The following is a 22,585-nucleotide window of genomic DNA, read 5'->3' on the forward strand; positions in this document are numbered from 1 at the left end:
TATACACATACATATATATAATTTTAAGTCAAAATCTTCTCTCAAAACTACTGTAAAGCAATGTCTCATGTAATAGCTTTCTGTGTTGGAGATTTTAGAAGCATCAAATACTCCAGATATCAGCTTCCTATCACCACTGAATAGAGTGTTTCACAGGCACTCTGAATGACTTTGTTTATACTGTATTGATTTAGGTATGCAAAAAAATTAGTAGTAGGTGGTATACTGGTGAAAATTCTTCCTTGTATGAGTTTTGTCATAAACATTATACTGGTATGCCACAAATAAGTGCAAACAATGCAATATACAAACACTGCAAACCATGCTAATGCTAGCTTGTTTAGCGTAGTGGTTGAGTTAGGGATGTTTCAGGCAAACTTCAAACAAAAATGAAAATGCAGCAGACCCTCAATCACCTCCCACTGTGTAGTCTGCTGCATCTGAAGTAGTCCACTTTATTTTTAAAGCAGCAGACACGAAGGAGTGGCTGGTCATTTGGGGTTGGCCTTAGCCTAACACGGACACCAAAGGGATAATCGCGATTTTGTTTCTTCTCGTACTGCCTGACTCGGTCAACTGATCCTGAAGCATGTATGGGTGTAACATTTTCCAGATTCCTGCAGTGTCTGACAGTCAGAGGCAGGAGTGAATGGAATGCGCTACTGAAAAATGACTTGAGTAATTTGACGAAGCTGAAGCTGGCTTCTTTTTCCAATTTCTCATTCCACCTTAAATGCTGCAGCACTCGCATTCAGGCACCTGTACCAGTGCCAGAATGTAACTGCTGCTCAGTGTAAGGTGAAATTCAGACAAAAAGCTGCCGAATAAGAAGCCAAATTCTTCCGATGAGAAATTATGTTTCGCACTGCTTTTACCGGTCTGCAGGACTAGCATTATAACGTGATATTGACACAGTTTCATCTCTATATTGTTCAATTCTAATTTTACTATTTTGCACAGTAAAATTATTCCAGATTTAATTAAGTGAAGAGACAATCCAGAATAATAAACCACGGTTAATCTAAACGATTGGTTTACTAAAGCAATAAGCCATGAAAGGCAATGCGTTGCTGCGATTTTATCACAGGGAAGGGTGTTCTTAGGCACCACATAAGGTGAAGTAACAAAAAACAGGTTCTTACTTCATCAGTACACTTGGTGGTCCACGCAAGCAGCAGAGTCCAAGATTATTACATTAACAGCACATGGATTTTTTGTGACGTGGCGCAGTAATACAGAGTTCAGCTGCTTTGAGGCCTCACTGATGTGAGTATATTATTAATTTTACTACAGCTTCGAACACGGCTCAGCCAATCAGATTTTAGGACCGGAACTATCTATTTCATAATTAAGCATCTAAAATGGTTTGATTTGAAAATGTATGTATGAACCGTGATATATATTGAAACCGTCTGAAATTTTACTGTGATATACATCTACAGATGGGCCATATCGCCCACTACTAGCAGAAGTTTTGAAAAACTGGTGAACTTCAAGAAAGTCCCCTTTACGAAAGTCTTCCCCCTGCCCTGAACGTTTCAGTATTTTTCCTGATTCAACTCATAAGGTCATTAGCAAGCCGTTCATGAAGTCGGTATGTGTATTCTATAACGGGGCAACCACTAGAACATGTAGGACATGAATTTCTCCAGAACCAGCACTGAGAAACACAAACTTAAGATCACACACTGGTGTTTGGCCTGCTCTGTCTCTGCTGCTCAGATACGCTAATGTGCCAACAAATTCTACTTTCAGTAACATCCATCACAGGTGACTTCATGATTTCCTGTGAGAAACATTTTCAAACATTTTCAAACCCTGCTTTCTTCCTGTAAGACTTCTGCCTTGTCCTCTTTGGTGAGTGTGAAGAGCTCCAGAGGAAGATAAGCTCACTAATACAGCACATTATTAATGCCTATTCACTCATGCAAACTCACATTTAGCATAAAAAGTGACAGATTCTGTTTCTGGAAGGGAAAGTGTTTAGACCTGCTAGCACCTGATAAACACAAACTGAGCAGCTTCTGATGCAGAATTTCATTAGTTAAAAATGTTATGGTAAACCGTTACGCAGTAGTCTTTGAAAAAGCAATTCATTTATTAATTAGAGGTACTTAGGTGTTCCACATTACAGGCTTGTACATATACAAGACGGTGCCATATGCGGCCTACTGAGGAAAATAAAGCTATTTATCTGGGCAAAAAGCATTCATTTGTACAAAGAATACAATAATTAGAATAAATACAAATGAACAAATAAACAAGACACAGTAATTTGATTTGTGTGAGTGTGTTAGCTCAACCATTTCTCAATATCTCCTCCTGTATTTGCAGTTCCCATCCAGTACCTACTTCAACTAATCAGTCCTTCATTAAGTTAAATCGGGGCTGGTGATGGAATTGAACAAATCTATAAAAGGACTGTAGTGCACCAAGAAATGAGGAACCGAACATTTTATTCTAATTTGCATAGTACTGTTTGTGAATAGGTAAGTTTGTACCATCTACACATTTAATGTCCACACAGTTAATGAGCAGCCAATGTTTGATTACTAATCAAAACCTCAATCATAACTTTATCAGGTAAATAAACTTGATAAGAATGATACTCTTTAAGGAATACTGTTCTGACCTTTCCCTAGTCCTCACGTTGGGTAGACTATGTTCCCTCCTGAATCCAGTGTGTGTGAGAGCTGTGGTTGTTCTTGGTGCTCCGTTCTCTGTGCACGGTGCAGGAACGTGTGAATGTGCAGGCAGTGCTAGGTCTCCACTGGGTCGTGTGCGCTGCAGAGAAAGCAGCTTATCTACATAACGCGCTCTAGCTTGGGCTGTAGTGCTCAGATTGTGACTGAAGCTCGAGCTTTTCACATGAACGCCAAATCAGCCCGCATGTGCACTCTGAGAGGAGCTCTCTCAGTGTCTCTCTCTCTCTCTCTCTCTCTCTCTGTTTGTTAAAGGGGAGTTTGTGTTCGTGCTCTTGTTGCGCATGAGTCATACAGAGCTATCTTTTCTATCCCTGTACACACAGAGACAGAGAGAGAGTGGGAGAAAGAAAGAAGGGTAAATAAGGAGGCATCGAGAGAGAATGTGAGAGGGAGAGCGACAGGTTTACAAAATGAAAGAGAGAGAGAGAGAGCAAAAGAGAGAGAATGTAGGAGAGAGAGAGACATTGAGAGACAGAGAGAGTGGGAGAAAGAAAAAAGAAGGGTAAAGAGAGAGACATTGAGAGAGAATGTGAGAGGGAGAGAGACAGATTTACAGAATGAGAGAGAGAAAGAGACAATGTAGGAGAGAGATGTTAAGAGTATGAAAAGGAAGGAGAGAGAGAAGGTGACAGACAGAGACACTGAGAAAGTGTGTGAGAAGGAAGAAGAGAGAAAAAACAGATAGAAAGTGAGGTAAGGACAAAAGACAGAGAGTGGGAGAGAGAGAGAGAAAGAGTGAGGAGAAAGAGAAAGTGAGAGAGACACTGAGAAAGAGTGTGAGAAGGAAGGAGAGGGAGAAAAGAGAGATGGAAAGTGGGGGAAAGATATAAATGACGGTTTATGACAGAGAGAGAGAGAGAGGGAGAAAGAAAAAAGAAAGATTTAGAGAATGAGAGACAAAGAGAGAGAATGTAGGAGAGAGAGACATTGAGAGTAAGAAAACGAAAAGAGAGAGCGAGAAGGTGACAGAGACATTGAAAAAGAGTGAGAAGTAAGGAGAGAGACAAAAGAGAGGGATGGACAGTGAGGGAAAGATATAAAAGAGAGAAAGTGGAAGAGAGAAAAAAAGAGAGAGAAGGGGGAAGAAAGACATTGAGAAAAACTGAAAAGGAAGGAGAGAGAGAAAGTGAGAGAGACATTGAGAAAGACTGGGAAGGAAGGAGAGAGAAAGTCAGAGAGACTGAGAAAGACTGGAAAGGAGAGAGAAAGTGAGAGATATATTGAGAAAGACTAGGAAGGAAGGAATGAGAGAAAGTAAGAGACACTGAGAAAGACTGGGAAGGAAGGAGAGAGAAAGTCAGAGAGACATTGAGAAAGACTAGGAAGGAAGGAGAGAGAGAAAGTCAGAGAGACGCTGAGAAAGAGCGTGAGAAAGAAGGAGAGAGAGAGAAAGAAAGACAAAGCGAGTCCAGCTGATTAGTGCAGTTTGCCGTTTCTGATGATGTTGATGAGGTATTGTGCCACAGAGCATTCATTTAAAAACAAAACAACAGAACTACTGAAAAACATCACTAACGCTGTGAGCATGCAGCGCTGCACCTCAGTCTGAAGGTGGCAATTATAATGACATTCAGTAAAGTATGCACATCTTTTTTGGTCAAAATAAAATTATTTTCAAAGAGGAGAATTGGGGAAAAAAGCTTAATGTATTGCTTTTATTGTCTATATTTTTCTTATGCATTCCACTACTATGTAAAGAGTTCCTCTCAGTCATGTTCGAGTATCCAGTGTATTTTTTTTTAATTCTCAACCATATGAAAAAAAAATCTTTTGAAATTTGAGATTTCCTACAAAGAATCGTTGTGAGGTCAAAGATTTGTCATGTTGGTATTAGTCCTGTTGGGTGCCAAAAAACATGAGTTGCCACAGACTTCCATGTAGAATGACCTATTAAATGGAATATAATGGAAATTCCTCATAAAAATAGAAACACTGTTTTTTCCAATGACATTTTAGTCTCCATTTCTTCATTTTATTATACTAATTCTTTTTTTCAGAAGCCCTTAAAGCTGATTAAAAAGGCAGCTTATGTTTTTCTTTTCTATTGGCATTTACATCATTGCCCACGTATGAGCTCAACAGCTTAGTTGTTGTCATGACCACCGACTGGAACCAGTCCAATCCACTAGCATGGTCAGCATGCATGTGACTGGCTCAAAGTGGCCATGAAGCAAAGATGGCAGGCTTCAGAACAGGTACTTCCAGGGTACATGCACCACTGAGCAAATCCCACTGAAATGAATAGGTGCTAATGCTAATGACTCTCTTCAGTTTTTGTAACACCTCCATGATTTACACCCCTGATCCTTACGTAAACAGGCACGATCCATCTCTCCAAAAATCCGTTCTCCCAGGGAGCCCACCGCTCCCTCATCTTCTGCCCCGGCACGCAACTCCCATGAGGCCTTGCAGACGAGGGGGCGGGATCATTGCACCATTTCTCTCTCACTGGGACTCCATCTCCCAGAATCCCCCAAGGGGGAATGAGAAAAACAACCCAGCTCATTTGAGGCTGGTGTTTCAGCCAGCACTTGCACTTCATGCTCAGAAAAAAAACACAACAGCAAACCATGACCTCGCTTCTAACAAGCTCGGTTACTTCCTCTCCTGCAGCAGCTCATGAATCATCGCTCGCTGCTGACACGAGAGAGCCTTGGATCTATCGAAACGGCAACTTTCTACCATTACAAAGTTTTTTTTTCCTTCTCTTTTTGACCTAAAAATCAAGGAATTTCAGCACGTCTGGAGTTCAGGCTTTAGCTTTAGCTCTGATGTGGCCTAAGGGCATGAAGGTTTGGGGCTTTCAGTTTGTGGAAAAATAAAAATCAAACCTGTCAAAAGCCAGAGTTAAGAGATTTGCTCCCAGAAGCGACATGCTGTCTGTAATACTGGATGGTGAATTGGTGAGAGTTGTGCTTTTTTGTATGTGGCTCACAGAAGCACACATCAGTCAGCAGCTGCATTCTCCTGCATCGTCTACCATCTGCTTCTACAGCTACTCTGGCATCTAGTCATTTGCAGACTCTGTAGTATGAATGAGCAATGAACTGCAGAACAATCAAACTTTGCCTCTTCAACCAAAAGCTCTACTGCGCTGTCTGCGTTGACCTCTGAAGGGATATGATTCACAGCATCGAACCTCCACAACTGAGAAAACACTAATTTAACCAGTAGCTAAGCACAACCTATATAACATTTCTTCACTACTAACTGTAAATAAACACATGAAAGAGAGGCTGCGTGATATGCAGTCATTTAGGAGTCAGTGTTTTCCTATCTTCACTTTTGTCAGGGTGTGTTCTATGCCTTACTTACTCCACATAGTAGGTGCCGTACTGTGGGTCCTCAATCTTCTCCCAGCCATAGGGCAGCTCTGTGGAGGAAGAGACAGATGGATCAGAGACCGAGGCAGATGAAGGGTTTTAGAGAAGGTCTGTTGTACAGCATGATGGGTCAAGAAGCTCTGCGCACTTATGTGATATGACTGATCAGAGGAAAGATCTGCCCAGCAGCCAAAGTGGGGAGGAGAAGTGAAGAAAGTAGGAGTGAATAATAATAAAGATAGTGATAACTGGCAAAATCAAACATCACCAATGCATGTTGGGGGTATTTTAGATCAAATAATTAAGCCATCCTGTTCCTCAGTGTGGTATTAGTAGCAAAAGCATTTGTTGTGTATTAGACCAGAATAACCCTTTAGTTTCCTTCATTAGGAAGAGTCATGATTAGAAAAAGCTTAAGCAATTCCCAGGTGGTTGCTAGGGTGATGCTTAGTGTTTGTTATGGTATCTCTGGTGGTTAGTTGGAGTGTTGCTAAGTGATTCCTGTGTTATCCCAGGTGGTTGCTAGGTTGTTGCTAACCGCTTGCTGTAGTATCTCTGGTGGTTGCTAGGGTGTTGCAAGGTAATTGCTATAGTATTACAGGTGATTTATAGAGTGTTGCTAGGTGGGTGTAATGGTACCCTAGGTGATTGCTAGGGTGCTGCTAACCATTGCTATGTTATCTCTGATTGCTACTAGTGTGTTACTAGGTGGTTGTTATGGTGTTCCAGGTAGTTTTTAGTGTGCTTGGTTGTTATGGTATTATTAGAAAAGTGCACTTCCTGACAAAAATGTGCAGCTTAAGCAATTCCCAGGTGGTTGCTAGGGAGACACTTATTGTTTGCTATGGCATCTCTGGTGGTTACTTGGTTACTAGAGCGATGCTAAGTGATTCCTATGTCATCCCAGGTGGTTGCTAGGTTGTTGCTAACCGCTTGCTGTGGTATCTCTGGTGGTTGCTAGGGTGTTGCAAGGTGATTGCTATAGTATTACAGGTGATTGCTAGAATGTTGCTAGGTGGTTGCAATGGTATCCTAGGTGATTGCTAGGGTGTTGCTAACCATTGCTGTGTTATCGCTGATTGCTACTAGTGTGTTACTAGGTGGTTGCTATGGTGTTCCAGGTTGTTTCTAATGTTGCTTGTTTGTTACGGTATGTCTGGTGGTTGCTAAGGGGTTGCTTGATATCCAAATTGGTTTCTAGGGTGTTGCTATGTGTTTTTTTGCAGTATCTATGTTGGTTTCTAGGGTGTGGTCGCTAAAGTATCCCAAGTGGTTGCTAGGATGTTGCTAGGCAGTTGATACGGTCCTCTATGATGTTGTTAATGTACTTGTATCATTGCGACGTAAGAGGGTGTGCACAAACTTTCGGCCACATAATTCTGCTATTTATTCCAATGAAAAAAAATATGATCATTTAATGCAATCAAAAAATCTATATACAAGCACACAATTCCCAATCACAACAAATATTCAAGGTACGACTTGGTGGACAAAAATCCAACAGAAAAACAAGAAGATTTATTTTCTACACTCAATGATATGGAAAATACATAATGATGTTTGGTCATGTTGCCCAAAGTGAGGTTGAGGGTAAAAAATCTGGATATGAGGTAGTCACTTGTCGCAGTATGAGAGGAGTGCAGTGGTGTGTGACACCCTGACAAAAAAAACACAAACACACACACCACACATGCTTCACGCAAGAGGGGCGCAAGAATTGCCTGGGCTCGATGGCACACTGATGAGTTCTCCTGTCTGCTCCAGAGGGCCATTAGTAAACAAACGCAGGACAGGACTGGAATGTCTTAGCGCTCTGCTAGCTCCCACCTGTCTGTTTGGCTTTACCGCGAGCGTCACCAACAAAGAGACGGCGGTTTTGCGTGTGTGCATGTGTCAACGCCGACGGTGGGTATGTATTTGTATGTATCTAGGTTTAGAGAATAATTTTCCAGCAAAGACAGCCAGCAAGACATAAGTGGAGCGAGATGACGTGAGGAAATACGTAAATACTGTTTAAGCTAACCACTAACCTGGTTGACATGTGTGCAGTAAAAGCTGAACCATCTCACCTCCATCCTCACACTTCTCAGGTGGTTTAGCTTTCTTAGCCAGGCGAGGATCCAGCCAGGTCGTAGTTTTTGTGTTGTGACTGTAAAGAGACATAAAACATTAGCAAACAACAACTGGCAAATAGGAGTCAACATTGCCTGGTGCCTCGGTCCACAACATTTCACATTTTGTCCACTAAAAAATGCAGAGCCTGTGGCCTGAATGGACACCTGCCTTGGAGATTTTTCCCCCTTTCAGCAAACCAATAGACTAGGTGAATTTTTACACATTCGCAAACATCCATAACAAAACAGCTGCTTTTCACCCTCTGGTGCCCAATCTAGAGCACGTTTGGGCAGACATGAAAGTAATTGCAGCACTGAGACTTTGTCAGAATTCACCAACTGTAATGTTATCGACTCCACCGCGATAGCCAACGTGACGTCAAATGACATCAATCAAGAACTCTGAGCATTTCTTGGTAGAAAAAACAATGAAGTGGATATGGGACAACAGCTGGCTGGCTGGTTTCTAGTACAAACACAGTGTACATACAGTAAACATGTTTGCACAATTCTGGCCTCAAATTCTTCATTATGGCCAAAGATTTATTGGCCTGGTGGCTCAAAAGGCCAGTGCAAATTTTTACATTCGTCTACTGCTACCATCAACATCCATATGCTGTGGCCAAGCTTATTTGCCTAAATTACTATGCACCTTCTCTGCTACTAAATATACATGGAATCTAACACAGTAATGACGACAACAGAGAAGACACATTGGGAAACAATACCTGGAATAACCGCTTCAGCGGTCAAAGCTGGGATTTGCTATTACTCGTAAAGACACACTGGCGCGTTCCAGCCCTCCCCAGGCATATTAAAACACCCCTTCAAAGCTCATTTTAAAAGAGGCGGAACTTCAAACGACCCTCCCCGGGGAATAAGCGTCCGATTAAGGATGGACGTCTTTGAAACGTCGACAGCGTGTGACAGGTGTGGAGCTTCCTCTGAGGCCCGCTGGGAAGGCATCTCATAGCTGACGGATTGTGCTCAGAGGGAATGAACGTAATGTCAACCTTCTTCAGTTTCCTTCTCCATTGCACAGAATTCTCAGATAGATGAAGCAGAAGTCAAGCATAGTACGTGATGCATAAAGATAAAGTTTGGTTAAAAGCTAACTGCATACCTAGCTGACCTTTGCTAGCCCACATTTGCTAGCTTCCGTAATATGTGCTAATGTACCAAAAGTGTTGAGGTAAAAGTGCTGATAATACTCCTAAATAACAAGAGGATAGCAGCCACTGTTGGCCCACTGATAACAAAGCTGGCAGCCCAATAGCTTTTTGCTCAGCATTTTCCAGGTGGCTTTTACTGGTGGTTCAGCAGAGTGTTAGACAAAATGCCACTTTTCAGGACTCATTTTCTACTCACAGTCCATATTTACTTACTTTCCCTTCCTTTATTTCTTTCATTATCCTTTGTAGATTAGTTTAGTACATAATTTTAACAGTAATATCATAAAAAGCCAGTTATCCAGCTGTAACCAATTTAGCACAGTGTCAGCAACATTTTCCACAAAATCATTTCATATTAGGCTTAATCATTAATTTTTTTTCCCTAAATAGTTTGTAATAATTCGTTTAGTCTGTTTTCCAAAATAAAAGTCTGTGTGTATTTAAAATCTGTTTGCGGGGATCAAAAACTAGTTAGAACTATGCAGAACAATAATCTGGGGTGGTCCGAGGGTGGAACAGCAGTGGCATACAGCCAGCGGGGTGCCAACCTTATCAAGCCAGGGGACCGATATATGCTTGCTATCTGGTCAGCTCTCCATTCAAGCTCTCTATAGAGGTTATCTGGTAGCCTTGGAAGGACAAGCTAACTGCTACCCTAGCTGACCTTTGTTACCAATGTTTGCTTGGTTCTGTAGTGGGGATTGTACTAATGTGACAAATGCTACAGCTACTGGGCTGAAACTCTGACCTTGACAGAGCAACTGCTAACTTAGTCAGTGTTTTCTTGGTGACATCTGGCTTCAACAGTATGGGTTTGTGGTAAAACTTAAGCTACAGATATTGGGCTTGACTGCTAACTTTTGTTTGAACAAGCTAACCGCTAACCTGGCCACTTATCCAGTGTTTGCTAGCTTCCAAGATGGGGGATGTGCTCATATTAAACTTCCAAATACAGGGCTTAACTATTTTTTGGTTGGACAAGCTAACTGCAAACCCAGCTAAAAGCTGCATCTTAAACCCCATACCACTAAAAACAATGTCAAAAACAGTACACCACTTTTAGCAGTACATTCACTAGTATAGAATGTGTACTGTAGTGTGTGGTGAGAGACACAGCCAATGTTTCCTAGGCCAATTTTACTAGCTGCCAGTTAGGCTAATGCAAACAAAAAGCTATATAAGGACCTTAACTGATAACTTTGATTAGACAAGCTAACCTAGCTGGCTAGCAAATGTTTGCTGGCTTCTGTGATAGATTATTTTAATGTAAAACTGATCTACTGATATTGAGTTTAACCCCTAACACTGGCAGGGCAAGCTTACCACTAACCTGGCTAATTTGCTAGCTGCTGTTTATGGCTTTCATAGAAGCTATGCTAAGAGAATCTAGAGATTTCTGAACCTCAGTATAAGCAGCAGACTTTAGAAATTGTGCTTTCATTTTTAAAACTCTTGAGGTGTGTTAGTTCAGCACTTTATTCAAACTTCCTTGGGCTTGTACTGATGATGTTATAAATGTTAAGAGATTTTGTTTAGCTGGTGTTTAAAGGCCCTGGAGCTTTATCAAAGTTTCTAACCTCAGGACAAGCACGACTTGGAATAATTAGAAGATGCTACAAGCCTGCTGTGCAAGCTTTAGATAGCAAACCTGTATTCTCACAGCAGGCTATTAACTCACTTCCCATCCCAAGCGCTGCCTGTTTTCTGTGTGTATGATGAATAGATGGATTTTGAACAGGACACCACACCACACCAGCACCATGTCAAGTAAGAACCTGTCCATCCTGTCTCCATATTCCTCTCTATGATTTGCATTAGCCTCGGGCATCATGTAAAACAAGTCACAAACTCTGTCAACATCAGTCCCACTCAGTGTAGCGCCACAGCCAGTGCTTCATACAGTGCCCTATTTAAAATGTGGATATTTATGGCTGCATCCACTTTTAGCCCAGCAGGTAAGTGAGCAAAGCTCACCTGCATTTGAGCGGAACACTTTCACAATGTCTGCTCCCTGCAGCAGCCCTGCAGAGTGCCATGTGTTTATTTAGCCATTGCAAATTAGAAGGTGAAGCCAAGGAGCCGAGTATCGATGGCCAGATAAGCCAACAAAAGCTTAACTACCACGTTCCCAACCTGGCAGCAAACCACAGAGAATAGGGTTTCGCTGATACCGCTTGGTGGGAGCAGCATTGGGCCAATAACACACCATAATTGCTGTAGTCAGCGACAGTTTTTATAGTATGTAAACGGTGTAAAAGTGACTGCAGTTAGTTTAAAATATAAACAGATCTGAAAGAGCAGCTGCTGTTTGAAACGCCATGCTGCTACCTGCAATCTGTGCCACATCAAAACTTTAAGGGCCCATATCCTACATTTTTCTTCTATTTTATTTTCACCCACTTATAATATTTTTTGTGCTTTTATCACCAAAAGCTGTTATTTTTTTTACGTGACTATTTCCTCAAACTTTCCTTATCCCTTAAATAATTAAACAGGTTATTTTTGGTACTGTGCCTTGAAGACTGATTATATGTAAGTATGTAAAAACACTCCTTATATATATATGTGTAGTGTATTTCTTCCACCTTAGTATCAATATACAGACAGTGAACAATAAATTTTGTAACTTTTACCGTGTTTACATACTACATCAAACTGTTTTATTTGAAAAAAAGGCTGAAAAGGCTGGTTTTCCATGATATGGGCCCTTTAAAGGGAAGATATAAAGATTCTAATAAAAACTACCTATTTGGTTTTGCTGTTAACTTGGTTATCTTATTACAGCCTTTAATGCTTACAAATGCTTATTATTTTGTTATTGTCCTTAAAATGTTTTTATGCTATCACAGCACTTTGTAGATTAACTTAGATACAAGTGCCAGGGCGCTAATTACTCCAGCTGATGTATGAACTGTTGGCAAATACTCTGCGTTTAAAGGGTAAAGCATGGTACAGACTCATTCCTTATACCAGCAGCACACATTTATCTTTGCCACCTCTAAACCTCACTGTTCTCCTCCTAGCCAATTATCACATTTATAAAAAAAAAACATTAACCCTATATAGCAACTCATAGCTCTCCCACCAGCATGGGCATTACTTCTAAACCCCCACTGAAGCTGTTTGTTGGTTTGAGACCACTCACTCTATGAAGTAGACCATGCCCGTCTCTGTGTAGGCCATCTCCCAGTTCTTGGGCAGGGGCTCCTGGCTCTCGTCCCGTGGCAGCGTACCCCAGGCGCGGAAGTCCATGGCGCTGCCGGCCTGCGTGTAGCTGGGCACGGCCTTCCTCCACTCCAAGCCCTCCTTATGCTCTGCAGCACAGGGGGGGGAAGGAGAGAGAGAGGATGTCAAGGCAGGTGAGCATATCCAAGGTACGTAAGTCTTACATGGTCAGTACAGCTTCTCTCTAGAACAGTACGCTCTCAAATGAGGTCTCCTGCTGACTAGTGGGAGAGAGAGAGAGAAAGGTAAAGAGAGAGAGAGAGAGAGAGAGAGAGAGAGAGAGAGAGAGAGAGAGAGAGAGAGGGAGAGAGGATTTGCATATCAGTGCTGATTTGAAGGGAGCGTCCCAGGCTGGGGCAGACAAGCCGGCCTTTGCTTCCGCCAAGCTGTGATCTGAAAATGTCTGGATGTGTCTGTAGATGATACGACCAAATTATAACATCATGTTTAGTGATGTCATCATTGCTCGATTGTCTTAATTACTCAAAAAATAAAACAAAACCTTTTTTTAGGTTAAAATTTAATTTCCTGATGAATCAGCAGTTTTTCATTGCATGATAATTCATGCATAATTCTCCTACTGCTCTATCTTACAGTAAGAACCAAAAAGCCTAATGTATGCTCCCTGTGAGTCACACGCAAAAGTTTTGGCACCCCTGGTAAAATGACATGCTTTGTGAAAATAAGTTAACACAACCTCTACAGGGAACAAACCTCTGCACATTTTAATGCACAACTACTGTTTATTTGCTGAATTTAACACATTGGGAGAAACAAACAAAACACAAAATGTGACCTGTGCAAAAGTTAGAGCACATTTTATATTTATATATATTTTAAACCAAACTAAAATCTGCAAATATGTCATATTAAAGAATGCCTTTTAAAGCATTTTGGTCGCTCTGAAAGGCTGAGCATGGTTTATTATTAGATGTGGCACCGATCCCATACCAGATGCTAATAACAGCAGAAAACTTGATCGGATATCAGAGGGGAAAAAAAAGGACGAATTGTAAAGAATTGTGTGATTTGATTTTGTTCGCTGTGTATTTCTTTCTGTGGGGTAGTAGAGTGTTTAAGCAGTTTGAGCATGATAGCCTACTCTTACAGTTTTGTGCAATCGCTGAGAAGCATCTTTCAATGCCAAGTTCATATTTTCAAAACTCTTCACACCCCTCGCTGTAGAAACATGCAGCTCAACACAATGGTTGCTTTAATACCCAAAATGCTCTGCAGCTATAAAACCACTGACGAAACATCTCAAAATAAATTAATTCCTTCAAAACAATGTGTTCTTACGGCAGGAATACTTTGTCAATCACAACAAAATCACCTAAAAACACTAACAACTCTTGGCATTAAAGTGGATACACTTTTTCGGTAAATGTATGAAGTAGTAAAGAGTTATTATTATATTATATATAATATATATAAATATTACTGTTTAGCTGATCATGTAAACACTGCAACACTGTAAAACGTGGAAGAGGGCAGAAGCTGATTTGAAATGTCTGAGATTTGAGTTGATGTACAATATTGATTTTGTTAATTTAAAGTAACATTTTGCTTTGCACACAATGTAAAGGCCAACAGGCATTTTCAAATTATGTCAAAAACTGAAAAATGACAAAAATGGAGATTATGAGGTTTTGTCCTGACAACAGCGATATATATATATATATATATTTACATATATATATTTACATATACATATATATATATATATATATATATATATATAAAATACACAAAGGCAAGTTAATGTGCTTTGCATACATAAAAACAAAGATAGGCAGACAGGTAGGTAGGTCGGTCGGTTGGTAGGTTGATAGATAGATAGATCGATAGATAGACAGATACTTTATTGATCCCAAAGGAAATTTAGCCAAAGCTTTGAACTTCCAAGACTGAAGCGCTGAAGTGCAAAAATAAATAAATAAATAAATAAAAAGTGAAATACGTAATAAAAGATGAGCACCTGTAAGGTATCAATCCATGGGACAACAGTGCTAGCATTTAACTTCTAGGTGAGTTGATGAAAACTGAATAATTAAAAGGAAATACAAAGCACATAAAAGCAAAATACAAAAAACAAAAACATATAAAAGAAATTAAACACAAAGGGTGGAACTGTTTTTAAAATGAGCTTATTAAAGATGCAATGCTAAAAATAAAGCGCAGTAAGAATAAAGTGCATGTACAGGTCTTTTCTTCTCTAGAACTGACTCACAGGGAAACATACTGTGACGTAATTTATCACAGCAGCGATAATATCATCTTGCCCGCCCCAAATGTACGTATCTGTATACTATTATCTCCGCAATTTGATCAGCCTGCCTTACCTGGCCTACTCTCCGGAGTGGGCCTTGGAGCCTGTTCATCTGGATGTAAATGTGCTGCTTACACATGAGCAGATGGAATGGGGAAAAAGCCTTGCATAAAAGGCCCACATTATATTCTGCTGACATTAAGGTTTGTTTCATTGCCAGAGCAGACACGTTAGAATGTGTGAAATGGCTTCTGCAGTTTACACTCATGAGGCATTCTCCAGAACATCAGGAACATTAGCATGCACACACATACACAGGCCTCATCAGGGTGGAGTTACAGTGCTATTACATTCCTCAAGATACCAAGGTGAGTGGAATGGAATGAGAAAAAAAACCAAAAAAAATTCGGAAAATGGGAAAAAAGAAAACAGATGATAAGAAAAGGAAGTGTGGTGTGTGCCTGTTTTTCTTAGACATAACACAGCTAGGCCTACATATGTTGCAAACAGTGAAACAGCACTAGATCTGGATAGAAAAAGTGAAACTATAGAGTTTCATAAGCTTCATAATTGACCGCCTCCCCCCACAGCCAAAGGCTACACACACTGTGCAATGAACTGTGAACAAGTCCACAAAGTACAGAAACACACCTTTAGAGGACAGTGGGAACACTATGCTTTACATTTACAGCTCCAAAGCAGGCTGTTTTAATCATGCAAAGAGCAGCTCCTTATCCATGCCCAGATCAACTGAAGCCTCCTCTCTGTTTGCACTTGGCTTAGGAGCAACATAACCATTTTTCAACCCCTCCCCATCTTCTTCTAGTGTCTAAAAGCCAAGAGAATGAAGTCCAGTCCAAACAAACCAGTAGACAGCTGCGAAGGACGCCGTCCAACTGAAAATGCTACAAGGACCTACACTACAGGCCAAAATGGAGTGCCTCTAACAGAGTCCAAGCCAACCTGGAGCGCTCCGAATGTATGATTTCCATTCTCTCCATTTCCTCTCTACAGACCTGATGTGATGAATCACTAAGGTGAAGTCAGGAGAGAGTGGAAAGCAGTTTAGAGATGGGCGATCCTCAAGGGTGTCAACTAGGCCCACTAAAGTTTTGACTTCTGCTGCTCTTCCTGAGCCCAAGGAGCTATATGATCAATCACCACCAGGGCTGGCAATCGTGACACCAGACACATTTTCATAACAATATCCTGGGCATGAAGCTAATGCTATTTTAATGTCAGTATCATTAGAGCAGTAATGAGAGATTCTGCCTGTAGGCTATCCATGTAACTGCCAGGTTTTCATTTTTCATGCACTGTGTTTTTGCAAAGATTTCCACTCAGGAAGTGATCAGTGACGAGAGGCGTTCATGTGTTTTACTGAAGGAAAAATATATAAGGGATTTCAGTATCATGTACCCATGAAGATCAAGAGTACCAGATGCATTTCATAAAATGCAGCACCATTAGATTACCACACTACAAAACTGAGGCTAGTATCTACTAAAAGTGGTCAATTTTTTGAGACTATAAATACAGACTGTAGGGGCCACTATCCCTTCCACGCTTCCAGTGGTGGACAGTAAAGAAGTAAATGTAATTTGTTACTGTACTTAAGTAGTTTTTTCACGTATCTGTACTTTACTGAACGTAACATGTCAAAACGAAAGCATGAAGCAAGAACACCAATCAGGGTCCAGCACACACTTTGTTTTGAGCTTGTTTTGACCTGTTGGACATACGTACCCAGTGCAAGCATACAGTTCAAAGTCAGTGCAGCAGCGTAAAATTTTCGGGAGTGCCTATTCCTACATAAATGATGGAACTAACTTAACTTTGTGTAAATAGACCACAATATAGAAATATGCACACATATGCAGTTGTGACTGGTATGTTTCTTTTTTCTGAATTTATACAAACACTATTTCATTTTATAGTAAATTTGTTTTGGCTAGTTTATGTTTATGAACAGAGACCTACAGATGCAGTATTGTAAAGGAAAACTCATTTGTGAACCTGTGATTAAAGCAAGTTTTTATTAAACTTAAACTTGTAACTAAGTTGCAAATAAATCTTAAACTGAAACTTTGCTTGTTTGCAAAAAGGTTATTTCACAACCACTTGGTTCTACCTAACAGAAATTGTTTGCCTTTAGTGTTTTGTGCTTCTGATCATTTTAGTAGACATCAGTTTCAGACTAATTAATGACATTCTATTAAAAAAGATTGGTTTACCAAGAGTGACACTGGAGTATTTTCACCTAAATGGGTTAATGAAGCAAGAGTCTTGTTACAAAAATGGTAATAGGACATTAAAGTCATAATTAATCTTTTAGTACTTTGACTTTCTATACTTAGTACATTTGAGGGCAAATACTTTTATACTTTTACTCAAGTGGAGGTCTAAAGGGAGGACTTTTACTTTTACTGGGGTAATATTTTACCTTGGGTATCTCTACTTTAACTCAAGTACATGATTTGTGTACTTCGTCCACCACTGCACGCTTCAGAGCCCACTGACTCTTTATTTAAATGGCATCCTCTCTTCCATTCTCACTTTGATCTACGGGAAAATGACTGCAGTTCATACCAGGATCTTTCTCTTTACAGCATGATGCAGCAAAAATCTTAACAAGTTCTACCAGAAGCTCCCTTTAGAACCAAACTTGGCAGGGTAAATCTCCAGCCTGGCAGCCAGAATCTCCCTATGCACTGAGGCCTGAGCCGTAATATCCCTCAGAAAACATCGCAGGGCACTTTGCCCTACCAAATAAGCTCCTTTTGATATTTATCTGTGAATATTTACATCTTTAGATCAGTCTTATTTACAGCTGACCTTTACGACCAGATAAGCTTGTGTGGTGTTTCTTTTTGAAGACGGGGGAAAGGAGAGATCCACACAGAGAGAAATGTTGAAATGAAGAAGCAGCTCTCGAGCAAGGAGACACTAAATGGTTAGATATCTTGAGGCAAACTTTATCGCTCCATTTAACACATATATTAAGGTGATATGAGATGCAAGCTCATCCAGAGTAACCTATAAATAGGCTCTCATCCGTGATGCACATCACCAAAAGGAACTGGGACCAAATGTCTTGATAAAGGGCACAGCTATAATCAGCTAGTCCCTTGGTTCTGAGACAGATTGCTCGACCTAGTGGCATCTACATGAGCAGAAAGGTACAGTATTCTAGAAATAAATTGGCTTTCTGGACACAAAAACAAAATGGTTTACCCTGGTTTCAATAACTACAACTTGTCTAAGGGGCTGAGAGTCGTATCTATTGAGATAAGTCCCCTCTGGTTTTTCATTCGTTCAGGGGAAGCTAATCCTCAGCTTTTTGGCTAAGCTGGCTTTCCACTTGTTTAGGGATCTACAGCCCACAGTTCTTTTTCTAAGCACTTAACACCTATACCAACACTCCTAACACCAACAGCAATGGGATTAATTTAATGGTATAGCTACTAGAGATGTAACAATACAAAACACTGCATCAAATTGTATTGCAGCATTGTATCATGGCTAAAACCTTAGACTGGGACACTACAAATGGGACACTCCTGTTTCAAATGTTGTACTTTTCTGTTGAATGTTCTAATAAACTGAACATGGAAACATTAACATATTAATGTAAGTCACATTTTGAGCCACTCCTCATTTTTGCCCTACATCGAAAAATTGAGACACTGTATTGCACTGAATAATGAATTTTGCAAAATTGTTGGACCACTAATATCTACTCATTTATCTGCCTTTTACCTACCAAAGGATGGGCAAGACTATTGCTGACATGTGGGTCTTGAACAGCTAGCTAAGTACCTAAAGAGATGAACATGGATTATTTATTGATGAACGGCCATTTGTACCTGGTTTTCTGGCAGGTTTTATCTGCAAAAAGTAATTTCCAACTCAAATGTTTATCAGTTAAACTTACCCTTAAGTAAGTGTACATTTGCTCTTGTTGAGCTGTAGATTAGCCTACATAAGCATCACCTTTCCAATGAAATGTTTAATATTCAACAAAAAATGTTGCCTGAGCCATCTGGGCCATCAAACAGGAAACAGTGGGCCTTGATGTGTTGCTTGTTTTGAGAAGGAAAGCGATTAAGATCTCACCTGCGAGTCCATTGACAAGTGCAGGCCGTTCCTCCTCTTCCTCCTCCTCAGGTGCCGCGCTGTCCTTCCTCTCCATTTTGCTGACGGAGGTGGTGCGTTTGCGCTGCACTTCGGTGTCAAACTCCTCGTCGAACAGCACCTGGTCCACCAGGTCGGGCTGTACTGGGCTCGGCTCGGCTGGGGGTTTGGGTGTGCCATAATAATTACCTGTGGAGGACAGAATACACACTTGTTCAATTAGATCTAAAGACAGTTTTGCACTGGACAAAGTACCACCAGAACACTAGAACCATTAATCCAGTACCAAAGGTTACAGGTGCCTGGCCAAGATTGGTACAAAAAGGACCTAATGGTACTTGAGGGTGTTCTCCTCTGTCTTTGGTAACACTCAGCTGAAGCCAATGACAATTTAATGAATTCTTTACTCTTCCAGTTGAAGATACAGACACCAAGCACTATTACATGAGCAATAAAACCACCAGATTGTAAACTAGAATGGTATGTTAATGTGTCCATTGCTATTATAAAAGTTATTATTACTAGTAAAGAGTTGACTAAAGTGACATAATCTAGATAGTAAGCTAGCGCTAACGCTAATGACCAATAAGACTATTCAATTGTTAACTGTGGTTATTATGATGGGTCCAGCTGTTTCTGAAACAGGTGGAAAATCAACTAGAACTAGACATTCTAGTAAGTTTCATAAGTTTTGTTGGTTCCCATTTGGGCCAGTCCTTTTATTTGCCTTAGAATCTGGGCTGTTTGGGGTAATTTGGGGAAATTACACAGGTCCTTTATCTCCTATGAATCGGCCAGTCAAATACATTAATAGACCTCCTCTGGTAAAACTAATCCAGCTCGAAAAGGGCTTTAGACAACTTGCAGTCGACAGGGGAAAAGTTTTAAATGGTCATTCAGTCACTCCATGCTAATCTGGTGCCCCCAGTTAAATGATATCTTTTTTTTTGTGAAAATAAGTCAACATCCTCCACAGAGAACACACTTCTGCACAATTACCATTAATTTGCTGAAAATAACATTTGGGGAATAATACATAAATAACACATAAAACGTGGCCTGTGTAAAAGGTTTGGCACATTTTATATTTTATGTTCTATTTTATTCAGCAAATAAAAAGAAATCGTGGACTAAAGTTTGCAGAAAAATGCCATATTTAATTATTATTATGTAGAGGATGTGTTAACTTATTTTCACCTAAAAAAAACAACAAAATGTGGAATTTGACCAGGGGTGTTCAAATTTTGCATATGGTTGTATGTTTGGCTTTGAGTTTAGCACAAACAACTGATTTCTGACACAATAATTACTGCATCTACCTCCACCATGTTTCATTACTAAAACCAGGTACTATGCCTGGCTAGTTCACAGTTGCCTACAGCACTAGTAAACATCTTAGTTGGCTGGAACCCTTAGATGAAAGAGATCCTCATTCAAATAAGAGTGTGGATATGAGTCTAATCACAATGTTTGACCAAAAAGACACACATGCCTCACTAACAGCTGAAATCCAAGTACAGCTGGCAAGCCAATTCACAGGACCATAAGCCTTCACTTTTTCTCTTCAGTATGATTGTAAGTGCTGTATGCGTTTGGTGTTTGTCATCACCGCTGTTCAGTTCCCTGTGGCACTCCCTCAGGCCATCGCTCCACACCTTTATAATTTTACCAGACTGATTCTCTGACTGTGTGGGACTGTGCAGTACAATAACAGCTCACGTCCCAGGGAGGCATAGGGCTTTCTTCTAAATCTTAGTGTCCTGTGTAGTGCGGATGCTGGGGGCAAGAACAGAACAAAAGCACATAGTGAGCCCCAGCACCACAGCCTTCTTTTAGACTGGTTTCTGTTTTGACTTGCATTCTGCAGTCAAAGAGGAGGAAACAGGGGAAAGGGACAGGGCTTAAGAGAGCACAAACACAGATTTATTTGCTGTCTTTTGCATTCCTGACCCTCTCCTGCCCAGCGCACTGCTGTATTTTTTAAATGTCGCTCAACCGTCTGGGGACGTGGACCACAAATTGCCGAGAAACGTTATCACATTGAACAGAACAGAGCCTGTTTTAGAGCCTGGAAGAACAGAAAAAAAAAGGCAAGGCCAAAGCGTGACGGGAGTTTTCCCCCACAAAATAAATAAAACATGCAGCATGGCCATGCTTCAGATGACACGAGAATATTTCACGAGTGTTGCCTCTGGTAAGCATGGTCTCAGAGACCTCCATCGCACATTAAAAAGTTAATTACGCTGCATTATTTACACTCTCATTTGGCAACGTTACGCCATTCCTCTAGTCTGGGTGTTAGACCCAAACGCTGGCGCTGTTTTTAGTAAACTGCCAGAGCAGAATTGGCTTTAATATATTCCTAATTGAAACTCCTCATTTGAATTAATCACACTCTTTATTGCGTTAGCAATTTACGTGGTGCCTGGCTTGTAATAATAAGAGGAGATGTCAAAAGGGGATTTGTCTGTTCAGACCTATTAATTACCCTCTCCACTCTACCTCGTGCGGGAGTGGGCAGGAGGGAGGTAGGCCCGTGATTAAACGATCCATTTGCAGCAGTGTATTAGCTCGGAGTATCACACCTCAGGCTTTCATGTGTTATGCTGCTCACATAGCCCCCAGCTTCTGGAGACTGCAGGAACTACAGGCAAGCACCAACGGTACCACCACTCTCAACGGCAGATTATGGCTACACGCCCAAGAGGGGAGGAATCTTTTTTAGGACAACCGTAAACAGAAATCCATTTACTTTTGATGGTACATTAGAATAAGAAAAATCTGGAGGGTGTGCGCACAGCAGCTTGCCTAACATCTCCCGAAAGGAATATTCTGGGAAAAAATCTAATTTACACAAGTCTCCCGCTATCACAAATGGAGTAGGGCTGCAAATGCATAGAAATGTGTGTCCACCAGGCTCTGTGTACTGCAATAGAGACCAGTAAAAGAGTTTAAAATTGGGCAACAGTGGAGTCCAAAAGTTAGAGATCATTTTTTTCATTTAAACCTAAAAAACCCCAGAAAGTTTTAGAATTAAAACAATAAAATGCCTCTTTGAGCAAGTCATATTAAGAACTTGCCACAGCTGCCATATCATTACATAGCATGAAGATAAATGCAAGAATCTTTACTGAAGTACCGTCTCCACAACAATGCTATGTTCACTAGTGCTTCTATGAGAATTTGTAGTGGCATATTCTTTATTTATGTATGTTGCAGTTTTACATGGAAACCCTTCTCAGAGTATCACTGGAGGAGCCTGTTAGCTGGTTATCCTCACTAGACACACACAAGCAATAGCTCCCTCTTGTGAAGAATCTTCAGCCTGCTAAACACAGCAGAGTGATGCATAGATGATCCATTTATCATCCAAACTGCAAACTAGTTAAAGCCACAGTATGTACGTGTGGGGATTTAGAGACCTCTCTGGTGGAAACTGTACGTGCGGAAGAACATTTTGTTGGTGTTGACGGTTGAGCTTCTGACCTTCCCTGAGCGGATGAATCTGATGATTGTGAGAGCACTGAAAGAGTATTCAAAGAGAACGCAGTCAAAACGTAGTGACTTGAAGACGGGTCTTCAGAGGATGAATCATCTACTGTTGTCATCATATCTTCAACAGTATAATGTTAATTATGTACTT

At 40.6% G+C, this 22,585-nt stretch overlaps 1 protein-coding gene across 2 annotated transcripts in view; it reads right to left on the bottom strand.

The window, feature by feature from the left end:
- magi3a (membrane associated guanylate kinase, WW and PDZ domain containing 3a) overlaps window positions 1–22,585 on the bottom strand; it is a 236,802-nt gene that overhangs the window by 56,213 nt on the left and 158,004 nt on the right. Inside the window, exons 4-7 of one of the 2 annotated variants that reach the window (XM_036591340.1) lie at window positions 18,925–19,131; window positions 12,460–12,628; window positions 8,098–8,177; window positions 6,021–6,078 (exon numbers count right to left, since the gene is read on the bottom strand). In XM_036591340.1, coding sequence (XP_036447233.1) covers window positions 6,021–6,078; window positions 8,098–8,177; window positions 12,460–12,628; window positions 18,925–19,131 — 514 coding nt within the window. Of the gene's footprint in view, window positions 1–6,020; window positions 6,079–8,058; window positions 8,178–12,459; window positions 12,629–18,924; window positions 19,132–22,585 lie in introns of both variants that reach the window. The other variant, XM_036591339.1, reaches the window with a different exon arrangement.

This window comes from Colossoma macropomum, unplaced genomic scaffold, assembly GCF_904425465.1.
Source record: "Colossoma macropomum unplaced genomic scaffold, Colossoma_macropomum, whole genome shotgun sequence".
Lineage (NCBI taxonomy): Eukaryota > Metazoa > Chordata > Actinopteri > Characiformes > Serrasalmidae > Colossoma > Colossoma macropomum.